The sequence below is a fragment of the Corvus cornix genome, chromosome 26, assembly GCF_000738735.6.
Source record: "Corvus cornix cornix isolate S_Up_H32 chromosome 26, ASM73873v5, whole genome shotgun sequence".
Taxonomy (NCBI): Eukaryota; Metazoa; Chordata; class Aves; order Passeriformes; family Corvidae; genus Corvus; species Corvus cornix.
Genome location: NC_046354.1, coordinates 2,310,886 through 2,335,778, shown reverse-complemented (window position 1 = coordinate 2,335,778; position 24,893 = coordinate 2,310,886). Strand labels below are relative to the sequence as shown.

The 24,893-nt window shown below is 60.2% G+C and overlaps 1 protein-coding gene across 3 annotated transcripts; it reads left to right on the top strand.

Moving 5' to 3' along the window:
* The first annotated feature begins 745 nt into the window (after positions 1-745).
* SOX13 (SRY-box transcription factor 13) lies at positions 746-24,116 on the top strand. 3 transcript variants are annotated; one of them, XM_039565268.1, is made up of 14 exons: positions 746-836; positions 17,444-17,645; positions 18,147-18,252; positions 18,391-18,477; positions 18,885-19,057; positions 19,670-19,738; positions 19,886-20,000; positions 20,102-20,184; positions 20,310-20,469; positions 20,659-20,768; positions 20,875-20,971; positions 21,055-21,198; positions 21,772-21,970; positions 22,621-24,116. In XM_039565268.1, the coding sequence occupies exons 2-14, from the start codon at positions 17,445-17,447 to the stop codon at positions 22,892-22,894; spliced, it is 1,818 nt and encodes a 605-aa protein (XP_039421202.1). In that variant the 5' UTR covers positions 746-836; position 17,444; the 3' UTR covers positions 22,895-24,116. The 3 variants fall into 3 exon arrangements, with proteins under 3 accessions (XP_039421202.1, XP_039421201.1, XP_039421200.1); XM_039565267.1 differs by having other exon boundaries at positions 19,889-20,000; positions 21,772-21,988; positions 22,621-24,115; XM_039565266.1 differs by having other exon boundaries at positions 21,772-21,988; positions 22,621-24,115.
* Positions 24,117-24,893: the final 777 nt, after the last annotated feature.

Here is a 24,893-nt window from a genome sequence, read left to right as displayed (position 1 = left end):
GGATCCAGGGAAAGGCTGTACCAGGGCTTAGGGGAGGATGGATCCCCCTTTGTTCCCCACCTGGCCTGCCCAGGTGAGGTTTCCGGTTGTTTCCACCTTTGCCCTCCCAGGTATGACCAGGGAGGGTCGAACGGCCCCATCCGAGGGCTCTTTGCTCGAGGTTCCTCGGGAATTTCTGGGATGGTGGAGCAGGGAAAGGGGAGGTGGGGGATGAGCCAGCAGGGTGAAGGAGCAAAACTTGGGGTGTGGGAAGTTGGAAGCCGGATTTTGGGGTCTATCACGGGCGTGTTGTGATTTAGGGACCCTCCCCGGTAATGCGGGCTGGGCTGTCCCCAATCCAGGCACGGCTCCAGCTCCCAGCTGGGAGCGAGGATGGTCCGGGGTGCGGGGGGATCTCAGGGGGTCTCACAAGACCCCTCCGAGTCGCGCCTCAGCCTTTGGGGGGTCTCGGCCTCTCTGCGGAGCTCCAGGGCAGAGCGTGGGAAGCCGCCGGCGCTGTCACACGTGGGTCGCCCGCGGGCCAGGGGGTCTCGAGGGGAGGGGACGGGGCACAGGGGCCGCCCCGGAGCCGGTCGCTGGCTGGCTGGACCGGTGTCCCTCCTCCTCCTCCTCCCTCCTCCCTCCTTCCCTCCTCCTCCTTCTCCTCCTCCTCCTCCTCGCTCCCTCTCTCCGCCCGGCGCCGGGGCAGCTCCCACCGGAGGCGCTGGGGACATGGAGCGGACCTGAGGCGGGCGCGGCGGCGGCGGCGGAGCCCGCACCGGCACCGGCACCGGCGGCGGCACCGGCAGGACCGGCACCGGCGGGACCGGGGCTCAGCGCAGCAGCGCAGCGGAGCCGTGAGTGCGGCCGGGGGGCGGCCGGGGGGCACCGACACAGCCCCGGGGTGCCGAGCACCCTGCGGGGTCGGAGAACATCCTCCGGGCCTGGCGAGCATCCTCGGGGCTCGGGGAGCATCCTCGGGGGTCGCGGTCCCCGAGCCCGGCTGTGGGGACGGCCCGGGAGAAGCCCCAAAGCCCCTTGGCTTTGAACAGAAGGGAAAAGGGGCGCAGGGTCCGGCCCCGCTCAGCCCCGGCGCCGCCGCAAAGTTCGGGGCTGCAAACTCCGCTCCGAGCCCCCCCCCCCCGCAGCCGCGGGGAGCCCGGCAGGAGAGGGGTTAATCCCGCACCCCCATCCCACCGGCAGCCGCGGCTCCGGGGAGGGACCCGTCCCCCTGTCCGGGCACGGATCGCGGTCCCCACTGTGTGATTTGGGGACGGCGACAGCGGGGACAGGCGGGCAGCCCCCCCGGCGCGGTTTGGGGGTGTCCCCGCGGTGTGCAGGGACAGACGGACGCGCTGTGCTGGCACGGACAGGGGCCGCGTGTGTCCTCGGGAGGGGGGGGGACATGGCTGTGCGGTGCTCGGGGCGGGTCGGGGTCCCTCTTGTCGCCACCTCCCGTCCCTTCCTCCATCCCGCATCCCCGTCCCGCATCCCCGTCCCTCGTCCCCGCCGCCCCACGGGACAAGCGCGGCTTCGGTGCATCCCACCCGCCCTTCCCCGTCTCGGCGGGGGACAGGCGACACCTGGCCTGGGGACAGGATTGCTCCGGCCACCCCTGCAGGGCCGGGAAAGCTCGGCCGGTGCCACACGAGGGTGGTTGAGAGGCACGAACGCAGCGACGCTGTCGCGATAGCGCACGACCAGAGAGGGGGGTCTGGGAGAGGGGACAGCGCTGGTCTCTGTCGCTTTGCTGGGGCAAACCTTGTCACCGCCACCGCGACATTCCCGGAGCCTCCGGGCTGCGGGTGCCACTCGCCCGGGGTGGGTTGGGGGTCTCGGGAAAGACCCCACAGCGGACCCCCACCCCCCCCCCCCCCCGGAATCAGGGATTGTCCAGCCGGGGCTGCGGGTTGCAGATTTGGAGGAATTTTGGGGTTTTTTTTTCACTCCTCAAGAGCTGGAAAACCTCAGCTCAGCGAGTTCAACCCGGCAAAGTTTAGCGGCGAAGAGAAGCGCAGGAGCTGCGTGGTCCTAAAGGAGACGTTTGGACGCGAAACCCGCAAATAAACAGAAATCTCTGCTGCTTTCCACCTCTGATTAATGATTTCCAGGGGCTTGGTGCCAGGGAGGAATGATGCCGCCCAGGAAAAATCGCAGTTTGAGCTTCGGTTACATCTCGGGGAGCACCTTGGGCTCGGAAAACACTTGACTCCCGCAGCAAAGCGGGAGTGATGGATTTTAGGAGTGAAAAAAGGACCATTAGCTCGGTTAATGTGATTTTCCCCGTAGCACAGAGCCGATAATGTCCCTCCCTCCTTCCCTCCGCTCTTGAGCCGATAACTCCTGTTTGTAATTCCTGCAATTTCCTCTCAGTTCAATTTAATTTGGTGCAGGATCCATTCCGGTGACACTGATACAGTATTTTTTTCCCTCTCGTTTCTCTCTTTTTTCTCTCTCTTTTCTGTATTTTTTCTTCCTCTTTTCTGTATTTTTTCTTCCTCTTTTCTCCCCCCTTTCCCCCTCTCTTTTCCCCCCTCTGTTTCTCCCTCTTTCCCCCCTTCTTTTTTCTCTTTTTCCTCTTGTCTCTCTCTTTTCTCTCTTTTCTCTCTTTTCTCTCTTTTCTCTCTTTTCTCTCTCTTTTCTCTCTTTTCTCTCTTTTCTCTCTTTTTTCTCTTTTTTCTCTCTTTTTGCTCTCTTTTCTCTCTTTTCTCTCTTTTCTCTCTTTCTTTTCTCTTTTTTCCTCTCTTTTTTCCTCTCTTTTTTCCTCCTTTTCCCTCCTTTTTCCTCTCCTTTTCCTCTCCTTTCTCTCTCTCTTTTCTCTCTCTTTTCTCTCTCTTTTCTCCATCCTTTCTCCATCTTTTATCTCTCTTTTCTCTCTTTTCTCTCTTCTTTTTCTCTTTTGTCTTTTTTCCCCCTCTTTCCCCCCCTCTTTCCCCCTCTTTTCCCCCTCTTTTTTTTTTTTTTCTCTTTTCTTTTTCAAACCCACCGATTTTCGGAGGCTTTCATGCTGTTAAAAAATAGCAGCTGTCCTTTGACAGCCATGGGCAGCCTCGGGACACTTTTCCCCATCATTTCACCAACATCTCCCTCCTCTCTTGATTTCTGTCCCACCCACGACACCAGAGCTGCCACCTCTCCCTTCCCAGCAGAGGAAAAGGAGCAGAAATCCCAATTTTTTTGGTTAAAAAATCCCCTTTTTTTCCTCTCTCTTGGAGAAGCTGTTGCTTTTTTTCACTTCCACCAAATCAAGGCACCCAAACCCCACCTCCCTCCTCCCCTCCCCAAAATCCTTCAGGCAGCAAAGTTTATCCCAGGGTGTGAGATGTCCCGAGGGGGAATATCTGGACTTTTTGTCTCCCTGCCGGAATGTCCATTATTCCAGAGGGGATCTGTGCCCTGGAATCCTGGGATGGGGGGAGATGGAGCAGCTCGTAAAGTTTTATGTGCTGGAGGGGCTTGAGTTTCATTTATGGGCTGTGGAGGGAGGGTTTGTGACCCCGGGAAGGGGGGACGGCAAAGCCGCTCTTCCAGTGGGATTATTTTTAATTTTGGGGTTTTCTGGAGTCCCTGGGAAGGGGGGACGGCAAAGCTGCTCTTCCAGTGGGATTATTTTTAATTTTGGGGTTTTCTAGGGTCCCCTGTGCTCAGCTGGGACCAGGATTTGAGCAGCCGTGGGGTGAAGGTGGCTCTGGGGTGGCACAGGGGTGGTTTGAACTTGCCCAGGTGAGGTTTTGGGGGTTCAAACCCCCCCAAAAAAGAGGTGAGGAGTCCATCCCTGCTGCTGCCGGGGTCAGCTGGGGCGGTGTCCGGGGCAGAGCGTCCCTGGGAGCTGGGACACCGGCACTGGGAGATTCCTGGTGAGGACGTGGGGTGGGAGAGTGAATCCCTGTGGGATGCAGGCGGAGGGAATCCCTGGGATGCAGGTGGATGGGAATCCCTGGGATGCAGGTGGAGGGAATCTCTGGGATGCAGGTGATGGGAATCTCTGGGATGCAGGTGAAGGGAATCCCTGGGATACAGGTGGAGGGAATCTCTGGGATGCAGGTGGAGGGAATCTCTGGGATGCAGGTGGAGGGAATCCCTGGGATACAGGTGGAGGGAATCTCTGGGATGCAGGTGGAGGGAATCTCTGGGATGCAGGTGATGGGAATCTTTGGGATGCAGGTGGAGGGAATCCCTGGGATGCAGGTGATGGGAATCTTTGGGATGCAGGTGATGGGAATCCCTGGGATGCAGGTGGAGGGAATCCCTGGGATGCAGGTGATGGGAATCTTTGGGATGCAGGTGGAGGGAATCCCTGGGATGCAGGTGGAGGGAATCTCTGGGATGCAGGCGGAGGGAATCCCTGGGATGCAGGTGGAGGGAATCTCTGGGATGCAGGTGGAGGGAATCTCTGGGATGCAGGTGATGGGAATCTCTGGGATGCAGGTGGGCTGTGTGGAGGGAATCTCTGGGATGTGCCCTGCTCTGGAAGCCGCTGCCGTCCCAGCCCCCCGTGTGCTCAGCTCCGGGATCCCAACTCATGACCAACAAACCCAAACAAACTTCCAGGGATGTTGGGGTGGCCACAGCTGCTGGTGTCGCTTTTGGGGGTCCCTCAGAGCAGATCCCGTGGGTTTGGGGGGTCAGGGACACCATCACCCCACAACCCGTGGCCTCTTTGGGTGCCCGGCTTTGTCCGGAGCCGCGTTCTGCTCGCTCCAGCTTTATCCCACTGCAAACATCCCCGGCTGCTCCGTGCCAGCCGGGCTTTGTGCCTGCACGTGGAATTGCAGAAATCCCAAAAAAAGGCTTCACTCTCCCAGGGAGCACCTTTAACACCCACCGAGGCCACGCTGGCAGCGCCACTCCTGCTTTCCCACCCCGCAACTTCCTGGCAGTGCCGGGGAAACACGCGCTGCTCGTTTTCCTTAAAAATTGCATTTTTTAGAGCAAAATAATCCCCTCCCGGGCAGGGCAGTCGCTACCTCGAGCCCGCGGTGCCGTGGAGGAACAATCTGCCCTCTTTTGTTCTCTGCTCCGCCGAGGGAGCATCGCTGCGGGCCGAGGGCCAGGGGTGAGGGATTCCCACTGCACGGAATCCCGCGGTTGTTAAGGTTGGAAAAGACCTTTGGGATCCAGGGCCAGCACCCCGTTTTCCTTGGGAAAAGAGTGGGGGGTCCAAGCTGCTGCTTTTGGGGAGGCTGAGAGCGGCTGTGGGGCTGTGGCAGCGGGGCTGGTGGGGGAGAGGATTTGGGGGAGGCTTGGGGGGGCTCCAGGACTGATGGAGGGAGGAGTCTGGGGGGCTGAGGAGGAGCTGGGGGGGCTCGGGGCTGGTGGGGCAGGTGGGCTGAGGGTTGATGGGGAGCTGGGGGTCCAGAGCTGAGGATGAAGGAGCTGAGGGGGCTCAGAGCTGATGGAGGGAGGAGTTTGGGGGGCTCAGGAGGCGCTGGGGGGGCTCAGGGCTGACGGAGGAGTTTGGGGGGCTCAGGAGGCGCTGGGGGGGCTCAGGGCTGACGGAGGAGTTTGGGGGGCTCAGGAGGCGCTGGGGGGGCTCAGGGCTGAGGCTGGAGGAGTCGGGGAGCTCGGAGCTGATGGAGGACCTGGGCTGGGGCTGATGAAGGAGCTGTGGGGCTCAGGAGGAGCTGGGGGGGCCTCAGGGCTGATGGAGGAGTTTGGGGAGCTCAGGAGGAGCTGGGGGGTGCTCAGGAGGAGCCAGAGGGCTCCGGTCTGAGGCTGGATGAGCTGGGGAGCTCATCCAGGAGGAGCTGAGGAGATCGAGGATGAGGATGAATGAGCTGGGGGGGCTCGGGAAGAGCTGTGGGGGGCTCAGGAGGAGCTGAGGGGGACTCAGGAGGAGCTAGGGGGGCTCAGGAGGAGCTGAGGGGGACTCAGGAGGAGCTGGGGGGCTCAGGAGGAGCTGAGCAGATCCAGGCTGAGGCCGGAGGAGCCGGAGGGCTCGGGGCTGGCGGAGCAGCCGCGCTCTGCAGGAGGCAGAGCCCAGAACGCCGAGCAGTCCCGGGGCCGGGTGTTCCCGTGGCTGGGGGTCCCCTGCAGCATCGTGGCCACCCCCGACCAGCCAGGGCCGGGCTCTCCTGGGCTCTGCCGCTTTATTTTCCGCAGGATTTTATGGCGGGTTGGGTTTCGTCGCTCTGCGGGGAGGGAGCTCCGGGCCGCTGCGAAGTTTTGAGGGATGCATCACCAGATTCCCACCCCGCTTTAACCCAGTCGGGAACACGCAGAAGGGAAATAAATTAGCGCAGCTCCTGACAGTTCTGCTGGAAAATATCTCCGTGCTTTTACCCCATCCTGTGCCTGTCGGGGAGGCACTCCAGGGGTGGAATCCAGCCCGGCCATGCCCCGGGGGAGCTGCTGGGTGCTGCCCGTGCCCGGCTGGGCAGCGCGGGGGTTCCTGCAGCACGGGCAATGATGGAGAGGCAGAATTTCAAATATTTCAGACCCATCTCTCCTGGTCTGGGTCCTTCGGCTGAAGGAACAGGAGCTTCCCCTCGGTGCAATCCTCACGGGAGGAGCTTTTCCCTTTAAAAATGATGGATTTGAGCTAAAAGCAGCAGCAGAAATGTTTGGGGTGAAGTCGGCAGGGCCCCCAGGCAGCAACTTTTGGAAAATTTTTTGGCCTCTTGGAAGCCCTGCTGCCCTCCCTCCTGCCTTCCACCTGTCCAGCCCCACATGGCTGGAGCTGGAGCTGTTCCAACCCCCAAAAAGGGCTCGGCCACCCTCGTCCCCTTAGCCCTCAAACACCCCTTGCACCCCAAATGTCTCCGCGGCTGCTTTTAGCTCAAATCCATCATTTTTAAAGGGAAAAAACCCCGCTTTTTAAAGGGAAAAGCTGCTCCCGTGAGGGCTGCACCGGGGGGCAGCTCCTGTCCTTCACCTAAAGAACCCAAATCGAGAGGTCTGCGTCTGAAATGTTTGAAATTCTGCCTTGAAATTCTGAAATGAATGCTCTGGTACCAGCCAGCACGTGGAATCGCAGAAATCCCAAAAAAAAACCCCGCTCAGGGCATGTGATGGTTACAAAAGATGCAGGCGGGCGGTGGCCTCAGCCTCCTGCCACCTTTTCCCTGTCCCTTATCAGAGAGGGACAAGATAAGAAGCCACCCGAGGACCCCCCCGAGAGCACCCAGGCAAAATCCGTTCTTGTTATTGTAATGCAGCTCGTGGCTGCTCATTGTTGGGTGGAAAGAGGAGAGGATATAAATTAAATATAGCCAGGGGAGCTGAAAGGCAGCGTTTGATCGGCTCTGCTGTGGGAAACGGGGTTAGCAGGAGCTGGGGAGGAGAAGTCGGAAGGGAGAAATTTGGGATTTGGAAGGGAGAAATTCACAGTTTTGAAGGGAGAAATTCAGAGTTTGAAAGGGAGACATTCACAGTTAGGAAGGGAGATATTTGGAGTTTGGAAGGGAGATATTCGGAGTTTAGAAGGGAGAAATTCACCTTTTGGAAGGGAGAAATTTGGAGTATGGAAGGGAGAAATTCACAGTTTGGAAAGGAGAAATTCAGAGTTTAAAAAGGAGAAATTCAGAGTTCAGAAGGGAGAAATTCAGAATCTGGAAGGGAGAATTTCAGGGTGACATTGCTGCCGTCCCAACCCTACCCCCCAAAACCTGAAAGCTTTCAGGGGTTGTGCAGCCCTGAGCTCTGCTCTGGTCCCTACAGAGCCCCCAATGCCGCCCACCCCCGCCACCCCTTCAGGGCGCTTTGTCCCCACCGTGTCCCTGCGGGGTGCAGGGAGGGGATGCTCAGGGTGGGCGCAGCTCTGCGGAGGGGCTGGAACGCGTCACCCGCGGTGTCCCCGCCGTGGGGACTGGGAGGCGTCCGCAGCAGCATTTGGGGACCACACAGGGACCCCGCGGGGTCACCTGCTGGGAGGGAGCTGGCGCGGGGAGGCTTTGGAATGGCAGAGCCCGGGAATGGCAGAGCCCGAGCGTTGGGGAATGCCAGAGCCCGGCCTTATCTTTTGTCTGGAACAATGGAGGGCTCGGCCCTATTGTTCTCCTCTCACGCCCAGCGGAAAGCGGGGTCCCCTGGGGCACGGGCTGGCTCAGGAGCGTGCCTGGATCCATGGGCAGGGACCCCTCGTGGGTGCTGCTGCAGCGAGTTCCCCGCAGGGAGCCCTTTCCCCGCTGGTTTTCCCGGTGGATTTTAGGAGCGGGGAAGGTCCCCTGCAGGGCCCGGCTGCGGGCAGGGCAGGGCAGAGCAGAATTTGTCGTTTTTAGAGGCTCTTTTAGGGATTTGGGCTCCCAGGTCTGTGGCTGCGTTCTTCCTGCTGCGTCTCCTCGGGTCTGCGGGTCCATCCTGGGAATTGGGCTGGGGAAAACACATTTTGCGTGTGGGATTTGTGTGTTTCCCCCCCCCCCCAAAAAAAAAGCCGGTTCTGGAGGCTGGGCAAAGCCAGCACAGCCCAGGGAACAGGCACAGGAGCCCAGGACTCCTCAAGCTGCAAGCAGAGCTCCAAAATCCACCCCCTAAATCCTTCGGTTTGCCCAGAGGGGACGAGCAGCACATCCCAGTTTTTTGGGACCAGGCTGGGCTGGGCACGTGGAGGCCGGAGCTGCCAATTCCCGCTGCTCAGGGACTCCAGGGGAAATCGGGATAGAGCAGGGAGGTGACCCGGGTGCCACCAGGCACAACGAGCCCCTCGTGTGCTGCAGAAGCCCCAGCTGGACGCTCTGGAGGAGTTGGACACCGTGTCCTAAAAGGGGAGGGACGATGGCTTCTGGTCTGTGCTGGCTTTTGTTGTGCAGCAAAAACCGCCCCAAAAACCTTGTTCCCAAATCCCTCTGCTCCCTCAGAAGTCAGGAAGCCGTTTGGGAGCTGAATTTCCTGGGTTTTAATTCCTCCAAATCCAGCAGGGAGAGGAAGGGTGAGGCCCAAAGCCATCCCCATGGGATGGGGGTGATTTGGAGGTCGCTGTTCCCGGATCCCTTTGGATCCCGCAGCGGGATGGGAGGTGGGGTGTCCCACACCCCATAACCCAGGGGTGTCTCCCTGAGCTGAAAATAGTGGCCAAAAAATGACAAAAGAGGGCCAAAAATGGCTCCCAGGCCCTTGTGCAGTTTCTCATCCACGTGAGGCCTGCGGAAGCGCGGCCACCGCCGGATGCTCCGCGTCAGCCACGGTGGGGGATGAGCTCAGGAACCAAAATCCGCACCCTAAACCCAGGCAAACATCACCAAAACAGAACCAAACATCGCCAAAACAACCATGGTTGAGGGGCCAAAAACGTTTTTCTCAGGGGGTTTCATCCATCCCTGATTCCCGTGAGCCGGAGCCCAACAGGAACGGAGTCAGGGCTGCTTTTGGTGAGGGATTTTGGGGCAGGAGAGGGTTTTGGGGCAGGAGATGATTTTGGGGCAGGTGAGGAGCAGCCAGTGGCACCCTCAGGCCGCCTCTTCCCTCAGAGTGAGGTTGGTGATGGCCCTGATGGCTCCTGGGGCAGCTCCCAAAACACCAGGAAGAAAATTCCATCGCTGGAATGTGCAGTGACCCCAACATCTGGAGCTCCCCGTGCCCCGAATTTGGGCAAATTTGGGAAGTTTCTCCACGTCCCTCCATGGGACATTTTGGAGGTGAGGACGCATTTGTTGCAGCTCAGGGCACCGAGTGCAGGGACCCCAAAGGTTTCCGGGGCGCTGCTGGCTGCGGTTGTAGGGCGGAAACACGGCCCTGTAAGAATTCGGGGTGTGATTCGGGGCTTGGGTGCCACGGGTGAGAGGCCCCAGGGCTGGCTCCAAGCACCCTTGGGTGCTCCTGGGTGTGCCCAGCAATCCTGGGAAACACGAGGTGGGATTGGCGCCCGCAAATGGGAAAACTTGGAAAAACGAGGGAATTAGGGGAAGGTGGAAAATGCCATAAAAACTCAAGGATGGGGGGTTCTGGACGTGGGTGATGCCGTGGGAGGAAACCCCCAAAGCCTGGAAAAAGAAGGAATTAGTGGGAGGTGTAAAATTCCATGGAAAACTCAAAGATGGGCGGTTATCGGCTGGGATGGAGACCTCCAAGACCTGGGGAAAAAAAGGAGTTAGTGGAAGGTTTAAATCCCATTAAAGCTCAAGGACAGGGGGTTATGGATATCGGTTTTGACATGGCATGGACACCCCAAACTCCTGGAAAAAGAAGGAATTCTTGGAAGGTGTAAAATTCCGTGAAAGATCAAGGATGGGGGTTATGGACTGGGATGGACCCGAAATAGCACCAGGTTCTTCACATTCCCAGCACCACCCACGGATTTCCCATGGAAAAAAGGGTTTGGGAAGTGCTTCCCTCCCACTGGGAGATGCGGGGCAGGAGGGTGAGCCCCGCTTTTGGGGTTTTTTTTCCCAATGGGACCAGAAGAAAGCTTGGATCAGGCGATAGAAAAGTCTTGTTTAATGTGTTGGTTTAAAGTCTGGTTTAAAATCTGGTTTAAAGCCTTGTTTACACTCAGCCTCAGCTCAGCCACCCCCCACCCCCCCAGCCCCGGCTGTGCCTGGAAACTCTGAGTGACAGAAATGACACAAAACCCCAGATCGGCCACCCCGATAAACCCCGAGGGCGCCTTGGGGCGAGGGCAGGGCAGCAGCTCCCGGGCTCGCCGTGCCAGGCTCGCCATGCCAGGCTCCGGGTGAGTTGTCCCCATCCTCGTCCTGGATTTTTCTTGATTTCCCTGGGTTTCGTCACTTTTTAAATTGAATTCCCCTCATCCCCGCCTTGGGGTGGGTTGGGGAGGGAGGTGATGGCCCGGAGTGGATTTGGGAGCCGCTCCAGGGATTTCTGCTGGATCTCAAGGAGCTGGAGTTCCCATCACCCCTCTGTGGGTTATGGGGTTGATCTAACCCCGCTGGGTTTTGGGGTAAAGGCTCAGCACACGGGGGAGGTTTCTGCATCCGAAACTTCTTTGAAAGTTTATTTCTGGTGAGGAAAAAAAGGCTAAAATGGGTAAATCCCCATTTTTCAGAGCGCTGGGCTTCCCTCTATTAAAGAGGGAATATTTGGGGGTTTTCTTGGGTTTTAATGCTGGGGAGGTGGGAAGGGCTGAGGAAAAGGGGGAAAAAGAAAAGGGTTTTGCTGGAGGTTTAGACCTGGGATTTTCTGGGAAGGGGATTTTCTGGGAAGGGGAATTTGTGCTTTCACACTTCTCCCCACCATCCCTGCCCCTGGTTTCCCTCTCCTGAGCATCCTCTTTTCCTAAAGATCCTATCAGCCCCATAAAATTCCCTGGACGTAAACCCGGAGGTGCTTCAAGGAACCTTTTCCTTACGGATTTATCCCTTTGAGTGCAAGAACCAGCTCAGACCATCCCGGCGGGTCTGGAGGCCAGGAAACGGGAATGACCAGTGCTGGTCCCGTGGCTTGTCCTGGGATTGTTCCCATGCCTGGGACAGGGGGGGGAACTTTGCAGGGTTGGAAATAATTCCAGCGCCGCGGAGTTTCCTCCGCTTCCCTGATGAGATCATTCCCCGGCTCATAAATCCCACGGCCAGGAAGTTCCACCTGAGGTTCAGGCGGATTTTTTTCCGCCCCCCTCCCTCCCGTGTTTCAAACCCTCCCTACGGCAGAAGGAAAAATGTGTTTGGGTCGTGGCTGTGAAAAGGGTGGCCCTGGGCCAGGGGACGCCCAGGGAAGGATCCGGCTGCTTCCAGGGATTTGGGTTTATTTGGATAATTATGGACCTCCCGGCTGGGTTTTGTCACACAGGCTCGTGGGAGGCAGAATCCCTGGATTTGGGGTTGGGAAGGGAAATCTTGGCTGTTTTTAGGGCAGGGAGAAGTCAAGGGATCCTAAAGGATGAATCCCCTTGGAATACCGGGAAAGCAGAGGGAGCAGGAAGCTGGAAATTCTCCATCCGAAGGGACACTGGGATGTGTCCCAGAACTCCGGGATGAATCCAATGGATCCCTGGGAATGTGTGGGGCATGAATCCAAGCGATCCCTGTGCCCACAGGGAACGTGTGGGGCTGGTTCATCCTTATCAGGCTTTGTTGGGAGGCTTTGTTTTCCCATTCCCGCCCACCTGGAGCATCCCACTGGGATCCTGCCGGTGCCTCTGGCCACAGGGAGGCCAAGAGGGTGAGTTGGATTTGGCCAGGAGAGAGGGATAATCCCATGGGAAAAGCAGGAGCGGAGCCGCTGAGGGCAGAGATGGATCTGCTGTAGTTTAGTCCTCGTCCCACTTCCTGGGACACCAGGGTCTCCTGGAATTTACAGGGGATGGAAAACATCCCTGATGGAGAACATGGAGCATCCCATGAAGCCTCCCAGATCCTCCTCTTCCCCTTGGCCCAACCTGGGAATTCCTCTTCTCCTCCCTGCCTTGCGTTTGAGCGAGTTTAGGGATGAATCCTTGTTATTTTCCCTCTCTCCTCAAGTTTTGGAGAGTGGGATTGATTGGATTCGCCCCCAAAACTCTGCTGGAATTCTTCAGGGAGAGACACATCTCATTAATAATCCTGGATACGGCCTGGAGGCTTCTGGAAGAGGTAGGCTGGGTTTTTTGGGATAGAATCTGTAAAAATGGGTGTCATTTCGTCAGGATTCAATCCTCCATGGGCGCTCTGGAGAGCTGGATTGCTCCTTTCCATCTTCAAAGATGGAAAATCGATGTTTTCCCCCCCCAAAAAAACCCCATAACGTGGCAGTGCTGAGACAATTCCCGGGGTGAGGAGGGGACATCCCCCCCACGGGGACACCAGGATGGGGGTCCCACACCCCTGGAGAGGGTCCCTGCTGGAAGTGGGGGTGGCACAAGCAGAGGGGTGACCCCAGCTCCTTCCTGTGCCGGACGTTCCCGGGAGTTTCCGTGATGCCGGTGCTGTCACCGGAGCGTCACCGCTGTGCCCTGACCCCATGGGGACGTTTCCGGATGTTTCCAGAGGCCGTTTGACCTTCAGGGAAGGAGAAGTGGCCTGCAGGGAACTGAGGGTGGATGGAGGATGGACAAAGGCCTGGCTGGTTTGGGTGGGCAGTGGGAAATGCCAGTTCCTGCTCACCCCAAAGGTCTTGGCAGGATGGAAAGGGGCATTTGGGATCTGCGGGGTCTCTTTGGGATGCTGATTTTCCATTGGGTACCGCTGGGAAGGACACTCCAGGCAATTCCCATCCTGTCCCCTCGTGCTCCCGCTGCCCCTTGGAGCATCGCCCTCCCCAAATCCTCCGTGCCCACCACAGATCTCCCATCTCAGCGCGGATTTTGCAGCTTTTCCGGTGCCCCGAGCTCTCCGGGCAGGGGAGCTTTGGGTTTTTCCGCTGTCGAGTGCAGGTGAGGTGTCGAGAACGCGGGGGCGGCCGAGGATTGGGCAGAGCCCGAATTTGGAGCATTTCCGCTGCCGCTTTGTGGGGCAGCGGGGTGGGCACAGAGCCCCGCAGGGGACACGTGCTGCGAGCGCTGACACGCGGAGCTGTGGCTCTAGTGTGGCAGCGGTGCCGTTTCTGGGGCTGAAAACGCTCATCCCCTTGCTTTTTGGGGTTAAAAGAGAGAATTTTTCCCAACAAGCAAACCCTGAGGTCTTGCATTTCCTCATCTATGCGTTTTCCTGCTCCCATGGATGGACAGCACATTCCACCTCCCCCACGGCCACCTGCTATTCCCAGGGAATGACCCCCATCCCGGGATGCTCTGGATCCCCAGGGAAGGGACGGCAGCCCCATGAACTTCCCCCAACCAGGGACATCGGCCACCCCTGGCCATCCCTGCCCTGGCACGGCGGAGCAAACATCCATTCTTTTCTCTTGGAAGACACCCGGGGCGGAAACGCTTGGAAGCGGCTCCGAAAGGACATTCCAAGTCTGGCAGGAAAGTGGCCCCACTCCTCTGGCAGGAGATGGGCTATTGTCTGTCCCGGTAGCCGGCCGGGATTCCTCAGGTTCTGCCTGGAAGAGGAAAATGTCCGTGTGTGTCTATTTTTTCCTCTGCCCTCTCCCGGGGGTGTCGGGGCCGCTGCTCGTGCCGGTGGTGGGGCCGTCGTTGCTCCTCTGGTGTTTCCTCCGTGGATTTTTCCCTGATTTCCCCGATTTCCTAGGTTGTGGTGGCGGGATGAGGCTGTGGGGGTTTTGGGATGATTGGGCAGCACGTTGGGCTCCTGAAGGGAAGAGCCAGGGATGGAGAGATTTGGGAGGGAGGAGAGCAAAGCTCCCAAGAGCTGGGACAACCTGATGGGCAGGACAGGGGAGGGTCATCCCAAAAATCTGGGCAGCCCAGCTCGCCCAGCAGCTGACCAAATGTCCCTTTGCTGTCCCTGGGGGGGGATTGTCCCCAAATCGAGGGGCAGGATGAGCCCTGGAGCAGGAGTGATGTGACACAGGGATCTCAGCACCTCCTGGATCCCCAGGCTCCTGTTCTGTTGGGATCTCATCTCTTGGATCCTCAAGCTCCTGCAGTGCCGCGATCCTGGCATTTCTTGGATCCCCAAATTCCTGCTGTGCCAGGATCTTGGCATCTCTTGGATCCCCAAGCTCCTGCAGTTCTGCAATCTTGTTGCCTCTTGGATTCCCAAACTCCTGCAGTGCCAGGAGCTTTGTGTCTCTCGGATCCCAAATTCCTGCAAGGCTGGGATCTCAACATCTCTCAGATCCCAAGCTCCTGCAGTGCCAGGATTTTGGCATTTCTTGGATCCCAAGCTCCTGCAGTGCCGGGATTTTGGCATCTCTCAGATCCCAAGCTGCTGCAGTGCCAGGATTTTGGCATTTCTCAGATCCCAAGCTGCTGCAGTGCCGGGATTTTGGCATTTCTCGGATCCCCAAACCGGTGCTGGGCAGGGTGGGGGTTTTCTGGCACCTCATCCCCCTTTCCCGGTGCCTGGAGCCGTTCTGCTCCGCACAACCAGGGCCGATAGGATCAGGCCTGGCTGGCGGGCAGGAAGGGTGGCACGGCCACCGGGAGAATTGCAGGACGTGCTGTTCGTGGGTACGAACCAGGAAAAAAATTCTGTCGCCATCCCGAAAATCTTGGAATTGCCGGGCTGGGAATGGGAGGCAAGGTGAAATATGGGAATTTCGGGGCTTTGCTGCTTGTGGGATGAGCGCCCAAAACGCTGCGAGGGGAGGGAGCATCCCATGAGGATTCGGGATCTGTTTCCATCCTCGGGGCTGGCACTTCGCATCCCAACCCCATTCCCTCCCTTCCTCCCCACCCCGGGTTAAACGGGGAACATTAAAGGCCAAGAAGATCCCTTTCGCTGCCGGTGCCAGGGCGATTGTTCCATGCCCATTGTGTGCCCCAGGCAGCCCCGGAGCCCCCACCTGAGACCCGCCTGGAACGGGATAACAGCGCGTTTCCCCCTTTTTTCCCTTTTTTCCCCTTTTTGCTCGGCAGAGCAGATAATAAACCCTCAATGAGGCCTCGTTCAAACGCGGCCCCATTACAGGGCCGGGCCCGTTCGAAGAGGGAGCTTCCAGCGGCACCGGGAGGTGAAGCGCGATGGGAACGGGACCCGCGGGAGGGGCGCGATGGGATTTTGTGCCCGTCTCAAACCAAAGGCATCGCTCGGTGCTGCTGTTGTTGCCTTGGGCAGCACCCCCAACCCACCAACCCTGGGTTTTTCCCTGGATTAACACAAAAAAAGCTGAGAAAAGGGAGTTTCACCCACACCTGAGGGGCTGAGGTGGCGAAGCGCTGCCGTGGTGCGCGCTCCTGCCTCAGTTTCCCCACCTGTAGCACATCTCTGTGAGGCCAATCCTTGCTGGAGCTTCCAAGCATGTCCGCTCCTTCCCGGCGATGGATTTTGGGGGCCGGGTGGCCCCGGCCAAGGTGAGCCGGGGCAGGAAGGGGCGCCGCAGGATGCGGCAGCCCCCGGGCGATGCGGGGCCGGGAGGAAACCCGGCGGGTTTGTTCGGCGGAGGGCGAGGGAACCGAGATTAAAAAAAGCCCCGCTAAGATCAGAAAGGCTGGCGAGCACAGTGCCCTATTGTGGAGCTGTCACACTTCCCTTTACTTTATTGCTTTTGTCCAACACCCCATTGTTCCACTTCCTTTTGTCCCCTATTCACAGCCCTGGCTTTTCATTACCCAGCCGGCCTTGTTGTTTTCATTTCTTTTGTTTGAAGTTCCTGAGAGGAAGGTTTTATTTTCAGCCGTTTGATTAATTCGCAGCTTGAGCCGGGCTTTGTTTGTTATGTAATTGCTGCCCCCCGAGCCGGGCGGCCCAGCTCAGCCCTCCCCACCCCGCTTTGCACCCCCAAACTGGGTTTAGGGGCTCCTGATTGGGGGTCTGGGAGGTGAGAGCGTGCTGGGTTTGGGGTGGCAGCCCCCAGGCAGGTGCTGTCCCCATTCCAGGGCAGTCCCACAACCCAGATCCCAATTCCTGGTGGCATCCGGGGTAAATCCCTTCCCTAACAGCCTCCTTTTCCCATTATTCCCACCTGAAAGGCAAGGACGATGCTTGTTCCCATTCTTGCAGTGTGCTGTGAGGGCTGGTGGCCCCGAGAAGGCAAATCTCCATGGGCACGGCCCTGTGGGCACCGCCGATCCTGGCGCTCGCTCTTGGATACGGCACCGCCCGCCCTGGCACTGGGAGCCAGGAATGGGACAATGTTTTAGGGAGAGACCCCACGGAATGGAATCCCCTTGGGGTGTTACAGCCCGTCCCCTGTAAAACTCATCGTCATTTCTGCGGTGCCCGTCCAGCAGCGCCGGGAGAGGGGTTGGCACCCGCAGAGGTTTTGGTGGCATCAGGGAGAGCCATTCCCGGTGCCAGCGCCTTGTCCTGGTGGGGGCCTGGCCGGTGCCGTGCCAGGGACTCCCAGAGGAGCAGTTCTGGTGCCATCCCAGCCCAGTGCCGTGCCAGGGACTCCCAGAGGAGCTGTTCTGGTGGCCAGTCCTGGTCCCAGCCCTATGCCATGCCAGGGACTCCTGGAGGAGCCGTTCTGGTGGCTGATCCCAGTCCCAGGTCCCTCCCATGCCAGGGACTCCCACTGGATCAGTTCTGGTGCCATCCCAGTCCCAGGTCCCTCCCATGCCAGGGATTCCCAGGGGATCAGTTCTGGTGCCATCCCAGTCCCAGGTCCCTCCCATGCCAGGGATTCCCAGGGGATCAGTTCTGGTGCCATCCCAGCTGTTGTTGGGCAGAACCAGGATTTCCACTTCCCGTGGGAACGGGAATCCTGCTGCTGCTCCGATGGCTTTCTAAGCACAGCTCCTGGAGCGCTGAGGGGGCACCGGGGACCCCTGGGGTGCTGGCACAGGTCCCTGTCCCCCGGCTGTCACCGCGAGCCTGAGCTTGGCTGGACACGGCACCTCATTGTCCCTCAATCCCAGTCTCTGGGCTGCCTTTAGGAATTCATTCCCCCATCCCAAGGGTTGGTTGCCCTGAGCACTGAGCCCCAAAAACCTGGAAAACCGGGAACCAGAGCTCAGCTTTTGCCCATGGCAAAACCCACGGGTGTTGTCCTTGCACTGAGGGGCACCCAAGGATGGAGCCAGGCTGGGAGAGGGGCGCCCATGCCCGGGGGTGCCCCGTGGCCGTGGTGACCTCCCCGCTGTCCGCAGGATGTCCATGAGGAGCCCCGTGTCGCCGCCCCTGGAGCTGGATGGAGCGGGCACCATGGTGAACTGCGCCGTCAAGACGGAGGAGAAGAAGGAGGGCGGCCCCGAGACCCCCGCGGGGGCTGCCCCCAGCGCCGAGCCCCGGCCCCACGACCCCCCAGGGCCACCGCCCAGGGATGGCACCGACCCCCAGGCCTTGCCACAGGTGGGTGTGACCAACGTGGCCCCACCCCTGCTCCAGACCCTCCCATCCTGTGGAACAGAGTGTGGCTGCTCCCCCGGGTGGTTTTTCCTCATCCCAAGGATTTAAAATGGAAATCTGAGGCTCTCCTGAGGTTTTTTGGCTGCTCTCGGGTCATCCCTGGGGTTTGAGGGTGTCACCTTTGGCGTGGAACTCCCCACCAGCCCGCTCCAGGTGTTCCTCATCCCTTCAGCCTCCGTTTTCCATTGTCCTTGGGGTTTTCCCTCTCCCTGACCGCTCCCTGCTCTGGGGAAAGGAGCTCTGAGGAGCCGGCCAGGCTGGATAAATGGGAGAAAATTCCAGCCTTTCCGGCATGAAGAGCAGCGACGCTCTCTAGATGGGCTTCAGGGAATGTGCCTGGCAGAGCGTGCTCCAGCCCCCAGCATCCCACCGGATCGGGATCTCCCATCCTGGGGGTGTCCCTGGCAGTGGCAGCAGTGCCCAGTGACATTCCATGTCCCGTAGGAATCCTGCTCTCCCACTGGGGACGTTCCCGAGCCCCGGCGTTCTGCCTTGGAGCCGGCCAGCAGCGGCCAGGAGAAGCTGGACTTCAACAGGAACTTGAAGGAAGGTGGGAAATATTCCCAAGGGGCCTTTTGGGATCCCTTCAGGCCCCTCAGGATTTTCCCAGATTTGTGGGATGGGCCGAGCAATGGTGCAGAGCTCTGGGATGAGCTCACCTGGTTGTCCTCTCCTCCCTGGCCTCCAGTGATGCCGACCATCGAGAAGCTGCTGTCCAGCGACTGGAAGGAGCGGCTGCTGGGCCGGAACACGGCTGAATCCAAGGAAGTGAAAGGTGGGATCCACCTCCAGCAACCTCCCTCCCGCATCCCAGCTGGAAACGCGACGTTTCCCACCAAAGCAGGGGGGAGATGGTCGTGTTTCATAGGGATTTGTTCCTTTTTAAATTAATTTCTTCGGGCTCAGCATCTCTGGTGCCTCTGACTGCACAGAGGGCGGTTCAGCACGTGGGGATCTTTCCATCCTCCCAAATCTGACATTCCCTGGTCACCCAGACGCGGCACCGGTGGCTGTTGGACTTCTCTGCTTCACATTTTCCGTGCCCACCCCAAAGATTTCCCATCTCCCTCCCCAAAGGGAATGGGAATTGCACTCCTTAAATAAAACCACCTCCATCCCGCATCGTGCTGCTGACCCTCTCCTCCTCCCTGACGCTCATGCAGGCGGCTTTTTCACCCCCAGGGACCCAGGAGAGCCTGGCAGAGAAGGAGCTGCAGCTGCTGGTGATGATCAACCAGCTGTCCACGCTGCGGGACCAGCTCCTGACGGCGCACTCGGAGCAGAAGAACATGGCCACGATGCTCTTCGAGAAGCAACAGCAGCAGATGGAGCTGGCACGGCAGCAGCAGGAACAGGTGGGGACCCCCCATCCCTCCAGGGATCACTTTGGGGTCACAGGAGCAAATGGGGACCCCCCATCCCTCCAGGGATCCCTTTGGGGTCACAGGAGCAGGTGGGGACCCCCATCCCTCCAGGGATCCCTTTGGGGTCACAGGAGCAGGTGGGGACCCCCCATCCCTCCAGGGATCCCTTTGGGGTCGCAGGAGCAGGACAGGCGTCCCTTGGGAGTGGCAGGGAGGTGGCTTTGGGGTGCCGTTTTCCCATCCCAAAGCCTCCCTGCCTCACTCCCTTGGAGCTGGGAGGACCAAGGGTGGAAGGAGACGGGGGTTGAGCTCCTTAAGATGAACAAACCGCCCCAGCTCCTCCCTGATCCCTGAACACCAATTTTTCCTCTCCCAAGGGCAGGGGTGACACTGCTGTGACACCCCACGGTGGGGGTGACAGGTCCCTGCCAGCCCTTGTGTCCCTCGAGGTGGCTCAGGGGCAGCTCAGTCCTTCCTCCTGCCCTTCCCACCACCCTGGGGACCCTCTGCAGACCCTTTTTTGTGGTTCTGGGTGGGTTCTGCCGGGCTGGAGGCCAGCCCAGCGCTGTCCTTGCTGTCACCAACCCTCTGTCCCCTCCCCAGATCGCCAAGCAGCAGCAGCAGCTCATCCAGCAGCAGCACAAGATCAACCTCCTACAGCAGCAGATCCAGGTAAAGGCGGGGGACACCTCCCCTGTCCCCTTCCCCGTGTCCCCCTCCCTGTGCTGGGTGACCGCAGCCTCCCCACGTCCTGCTGTCCCCTCCCGTGGGTGACAGCGTTGATCCCGTGTCTCTCTGCCCTGTCCCTGTCCCCTCCAGCAGGTCAACATGCCCTACGTGATGATCCCCGCCTTCACCCCCAGCCACCAGCCCCTCCCGGTCACCCCCGAGTCCCAGCTGGCGCTGCCCATCCAGCCCATCCCCTGCAAACCAGGTCAGTCGGGTCCCCCTGGGGCTGTGCCAGCCCTGCAGGGTGGCCTTGTCCCCCAGCCGTGTCCCTGCTGGCCCCCAACCTCTGTCCCTCTGCTCCCGCAGTGGATTACCCGGTGCAGCTCCTGCACAGCCCCCCTCCTGCCACGCTGAAGAGACCCGCGGGCCCGGGCCACCTCCAGATGCAGGTACAGCCCCAAAAACCTCGTCAACCCCCACTACGGCCCCCCAAAAATCCCTCCATGCCCCGGCCTGGGGGGTTTGGGGACAGCTCTTCACCCCCTCGCCATCCCTCCCTCCTCCTCCTCCTCAGGAGACCTCGCAGCCACTGAACCTGACGGCCAAACCCAAAGGTTCCGAGCTCCCCAGTGCCTCCAGTTCGCCCAGTTTGAAGATGAGCAGCTGCCAGTCCCTCACGCCGAGCCATGGGGCCACCAGGGAGCTGCAGGCCAGCCCGTCCAACCTCCCTCTGGGTGGGTTCCCAAGTGCCCTTTGGATTTTCTGGGACAAGTGACATCCCTGCTCCTCCTGGGGGTGACCTGGGTGGGCACCCCGGGCCGTGCCACCCCTCGGGGTGCAGCTGTGACGCTCAGGGCGGGCTGGGTGCTGCAGGGGGTCGGCAGGGTGGCCGCTGGCACTGATGGATGCCCGTATCCTGCCAGGATTCCTGGGAGAGGGCGATGCCATCACCAAAGCCATCCACGACGCGCGGCAGCTGCTGCACGGCCACGGCGCCGCCATGGAGGGGCCACTGGGCAGCCCCTACCGCAAGGTGAGGGTCACTCTGGGTGGTCAGCGTCCCCTCTGCCACCCCAGTGTCACCAGCCACAGCTGTGCCCTGGCTGGGGGGGCCGGCTCCTGACCCCGCTGTCCCACAGGAGCACGTGGGGATCGACTCCTCCCCGGTGAAGGAGAGGATGGAGGAGACCCCGGGCCACCGGCTGGACGAGGCTCTGCTGACCTGCGAGATGGACGGTGAGCACGGCCGGGAGCATCGTGGTGACCCCAGGTTTGCTCCGTCCTCCCTCTCCTGCCCTCATCCTGAGTGTCCCTCGCAGGCTCCCGGCACTTCCCGGAGTCCAGGAACAACAACCACATCAAGCGGCCCATGAACGCCTTCATGGTGTGGGCCAAGGATGAGCGGAGGAAGATCCTGCAGGCGTTCCCGGACATGCACAACTCCAGCATCAGCAAGATCCTGGGTGAGATCCCGGGGCAGGACCCCCTGGAGGGGTGGGAACAAAATCGTGAGGCAGGATCCCTCTGCATCCCCATGGAGGGACCTCCCTGAGCTGGGGCAGGTCAGGGAACCTGAGGGGGTAAATCCTGGGAAGAGCCTGGGGAAGATCAGGGAACCTGGGGGATAAATCCTGGGAACTGCCTGAGGAAGGTCAGGGAATGAGGGGATGAATCCTGGGAAGTGCCTGAGGAAGGTCAGGGAATGAGGGGATGAATCCTGGGAAGAGCCTGGGGAAAGTCAGGGAACCTGAGGGGATGAATCCTGGGAAGAGCCTGGGGAAGGTCAGGGAATGAGGGGATGAATCCCTGGAAGTGCCCAGGGAAAGTCAGGGAAGCTGTTCCCAATATTCTGGGAGAGCTGGCTGTGGCACGGGGCTCCCACCAGCACAGCTGCAAATCCAGCTGCTGTTCATTAATTACCAGCATTCATTCTCTAATTAACCACCAGCACCAATTAACCTTGCTCTGGGTTCATCCCAGCCGCGATTTCCTTGCTCGGGCAGGGTATGAGGACGCTCTGCTCCTTCCCCACGCAGGATCCCGCTGGAAATCCATGTCCAACCAGGAGAAGCAGCCGTACTACGAGGAGCAGGCGCGTCTGAGCCGGCAGCACCTGGAGAAGTACCCGGATTACAAATACAAGCCCCGGCCCAAGCGCACGTGCATCGTGGAGGGCAAGCGGCTGCGCGTGGGCGAGTACAAGGCGCTGATGAGGAACCGGCGCCAGGACGCCAGGCAGGGATACGTGATAGGGTAACTTGATAAGGGAGAGCTCTGACCCCCGTCCAGGGGGCTCTGAGGGGTGGCGCTGGGGTGGGGCTCAGCCGGTGACGTTGGGTGGGGGCTCACCTGGTGGCCATCAGGTTTGTGCCCACCTGGTACCAATGGGGTGTGTCCTGACTTGGGGTTCACGTTGATCTTTGTGGGGTGGGTGCCCACCTGGTACCAATGAGGTGGGTGGCATCTGGTGCCCATGGGTTCGGTGCCCACCTGGCACTCATGGGGTGGGTCCTCACCTGATGCCCGTGGGGTTGGTGCTCACCTGGCACCTATGGGGTTTGCGCCAACCTGATGTTTATGGGGTGGTGCTCACCCGGTAGACAAGGGGTTGGTGCCCATCTGGTGCCCACGGGGTTGGTGCTCACCTGTCACCAGTGGGGCAAGTGCTCTTATAGGGTTGGTGGCCACCTGGCACCCGTGGGGTGGATGTTCACCTGATGTCAATGGGGCAGGTTCTCACCTGATGCCCACGGGGCTGAGGCTCACCTGGCCCCTATGGGGTGGGTGCCCACCTGCCCCCCATGGAATGTCTCCCCTGGGTGGCTGAGGGAAGCACCATGACCCCTCACTGCCCCTCTCAGTGCCCACACCCCTGTGTCCCACAGGCCGCAGGGCAGCCAGGTGCCCCCCAGCTCCTCAGACGTGCTGTACCCGCGGCCGGTGGGTGTCCAGCTGCCCCCACCCCTCCTGGAGCATTACCTGCCCCGCAGCGTGGACCCCACCATGCCCGTCATCGTCAACACCCGCAGCCTCAAGGACGGCGACGCTGGCGACGATGGGCACTCGGTGGCCGAGGGGGACATGTACCGCTACAGCGAGGACGAGGACTCGGAGGGCGAGGACAAGAGCGATGGCGAGCTGGTGGTGCTGACGGACTGAGGGGGGACAGAGGGACAGTGGAGGGGGTGGCAGGGCTGGCTGCCACCACCAGGAGGGCACGGCGTGTTCTGGTGGGATGGGACTCGGCCACAGGAGAGCTGCCCACCTGCAGAGGGGTCCCACAAGGGTGGGTACCTGGAATTTTGGGTGGTGAGGACTGGCTCGGTCTTGCTCTGGTGGCAGATGGAGCTGAGGCCACCGAGCCTGGAGATTTGGTGACACGGCTGCTGCGCTGTCACCCCTGAGGGGACCTGAGGGTCTTGGGGTGCAGAACCTCTGGAGCATCTCCCAGCCCTGCAGCACCCGCGGGTCCCAGAGAGTCTCACCTGCTGCGCTGCTGGGCACGGGGTGGGGACACGGGGTGGGGACACGCTCGTCCCTCCTTTATCCTGGTGTGACCTCCCCGCCGCGCTTCCCGCTCGCTCTTTGGAGCCTGCCAGCGAATTCCCACGGAGCCAATTTTAGCTCCAGCCTGGCCCCAGCTCCGGCCAAGGGCTCCTCAGGGCCCTTTGTGCTCCCGACAGCTCTGGCCCACTTTGGAAATAAAGCAGGGGTTGTTCCCGGCCTGCCAGCCCCCGCTGGGGGGGGGACGTGCCTGGCTGTCCCTGGGCACCTGTCCCTGAGCTCGGGCTCCACCTGAGCCCTGCAGGGTGAGAGGGAGGGAGAAATAACGGCCATTAGGGGGAAAAAAGGAAATAACTAGAAAAAATGACCTTGCTCTGGTCAGAGCCCGTTCCAGGGAAGGGCTGGGGATGAGGGGTGTCCAGGTGAGAATTTGGGGTGTCCAGGGGTGTGCGTCCAGTGTCTTAAGTGTGTGTGCACGGCGCCCAGGTGTCCCTGTGCAGTGTCTGAGTGTGTGCAGGGTGTCTGTCCAGGTGTGCACACACGATGTCTGGGTGTGCGTGTGGTGTCCAGGTGTCCCTGTCCAATGTCTGAGTGTGTGCACGGTGTCCAGGTGTGTGTCCGTGGTGTCTGGGTGCGTGTGCGGTGTCCAGGGGTGTGTGTCCAGGGCCCAGGTGTGCGCATGCAGTGTCCAGGTGTGCGTGTGTGCAATGGCCGGCTGTGCACACAGTGTCCAGAGCCCAGCTGCGCACACGCGGTATCTCGGCTGGGTGTGCAGTGTCCGAGTGTGACTGTGCAGTGTCTGGGTGTGACTGTGCAGTGTCTGGGTGTGACTGTGCGGTGTCCGGGTGTGACTGTGCAGTGTCTGCCTGTGTGTGCAGTGTCCGAGTGTGACTGTGCAGTGTCTGGGTGTGACTGTGCGGTGTCTGGGTGTGACTGTGCGGTGTCTGCCTGTGTGTGCGGTGTGTGAGTGTGACTGTGCAGTGTCTGGGTGTGACTGTGCGGTGTCTGGGTGTGACTGTGCGGTGTCTGCCTGTGTGTGCGGTGTGTGAGTGTGACTGTGCAGTGTCCGGCTGTGACTGTGCAGTGTGTGAGTGTGACTGTGCGGTGTCCGGCTGTGACTGTGCAGTGTCCGGGTGTGACTGTGCGGTGTGTGAGTGTGACTGTGCAGTGTGTGAGTGTGACTGTGCAGTGTCCGGGTGTGACTGCGCAGTGTCTGAGTGTGACTGTGCAGTGTCCGGGTGTGACTGTGCGGTGTCCGGGTGTGACTGTGCGGTGTGTGAGTGTGACTGTGCAGTGTCCGGGTGTGACTGTGCAGTGTCCGGGTGTGACTGCGCAGTGTCTGAGTGTGACTGTGCAGTGTCTGAGTGTGACTGTGCGGTGTCCGGGTGTGACTGTGCAGTGTCCGGGTGTGACTGTGCAGTGTGTGAGTGTGACTGTGCAGTGTCTGAGTGTGACTGTGCGGTGTCCGGGTGTGACTGTGCGGTGTGTGAGTGTGACTGTGCAGTGTCCGGGTGTGACTGTGCGGTGTCCGGGTGTGACTGCGCAGTGTCTGAGTGTGACTGTGCGGTGTCCGGGTGTGACTGTGCGGTGTCCGGGTGTGACTGTGCAGTGTCTGAGTGTGACTGTGCGGTGTCCAGCTGCGTCCCCCGTGTCC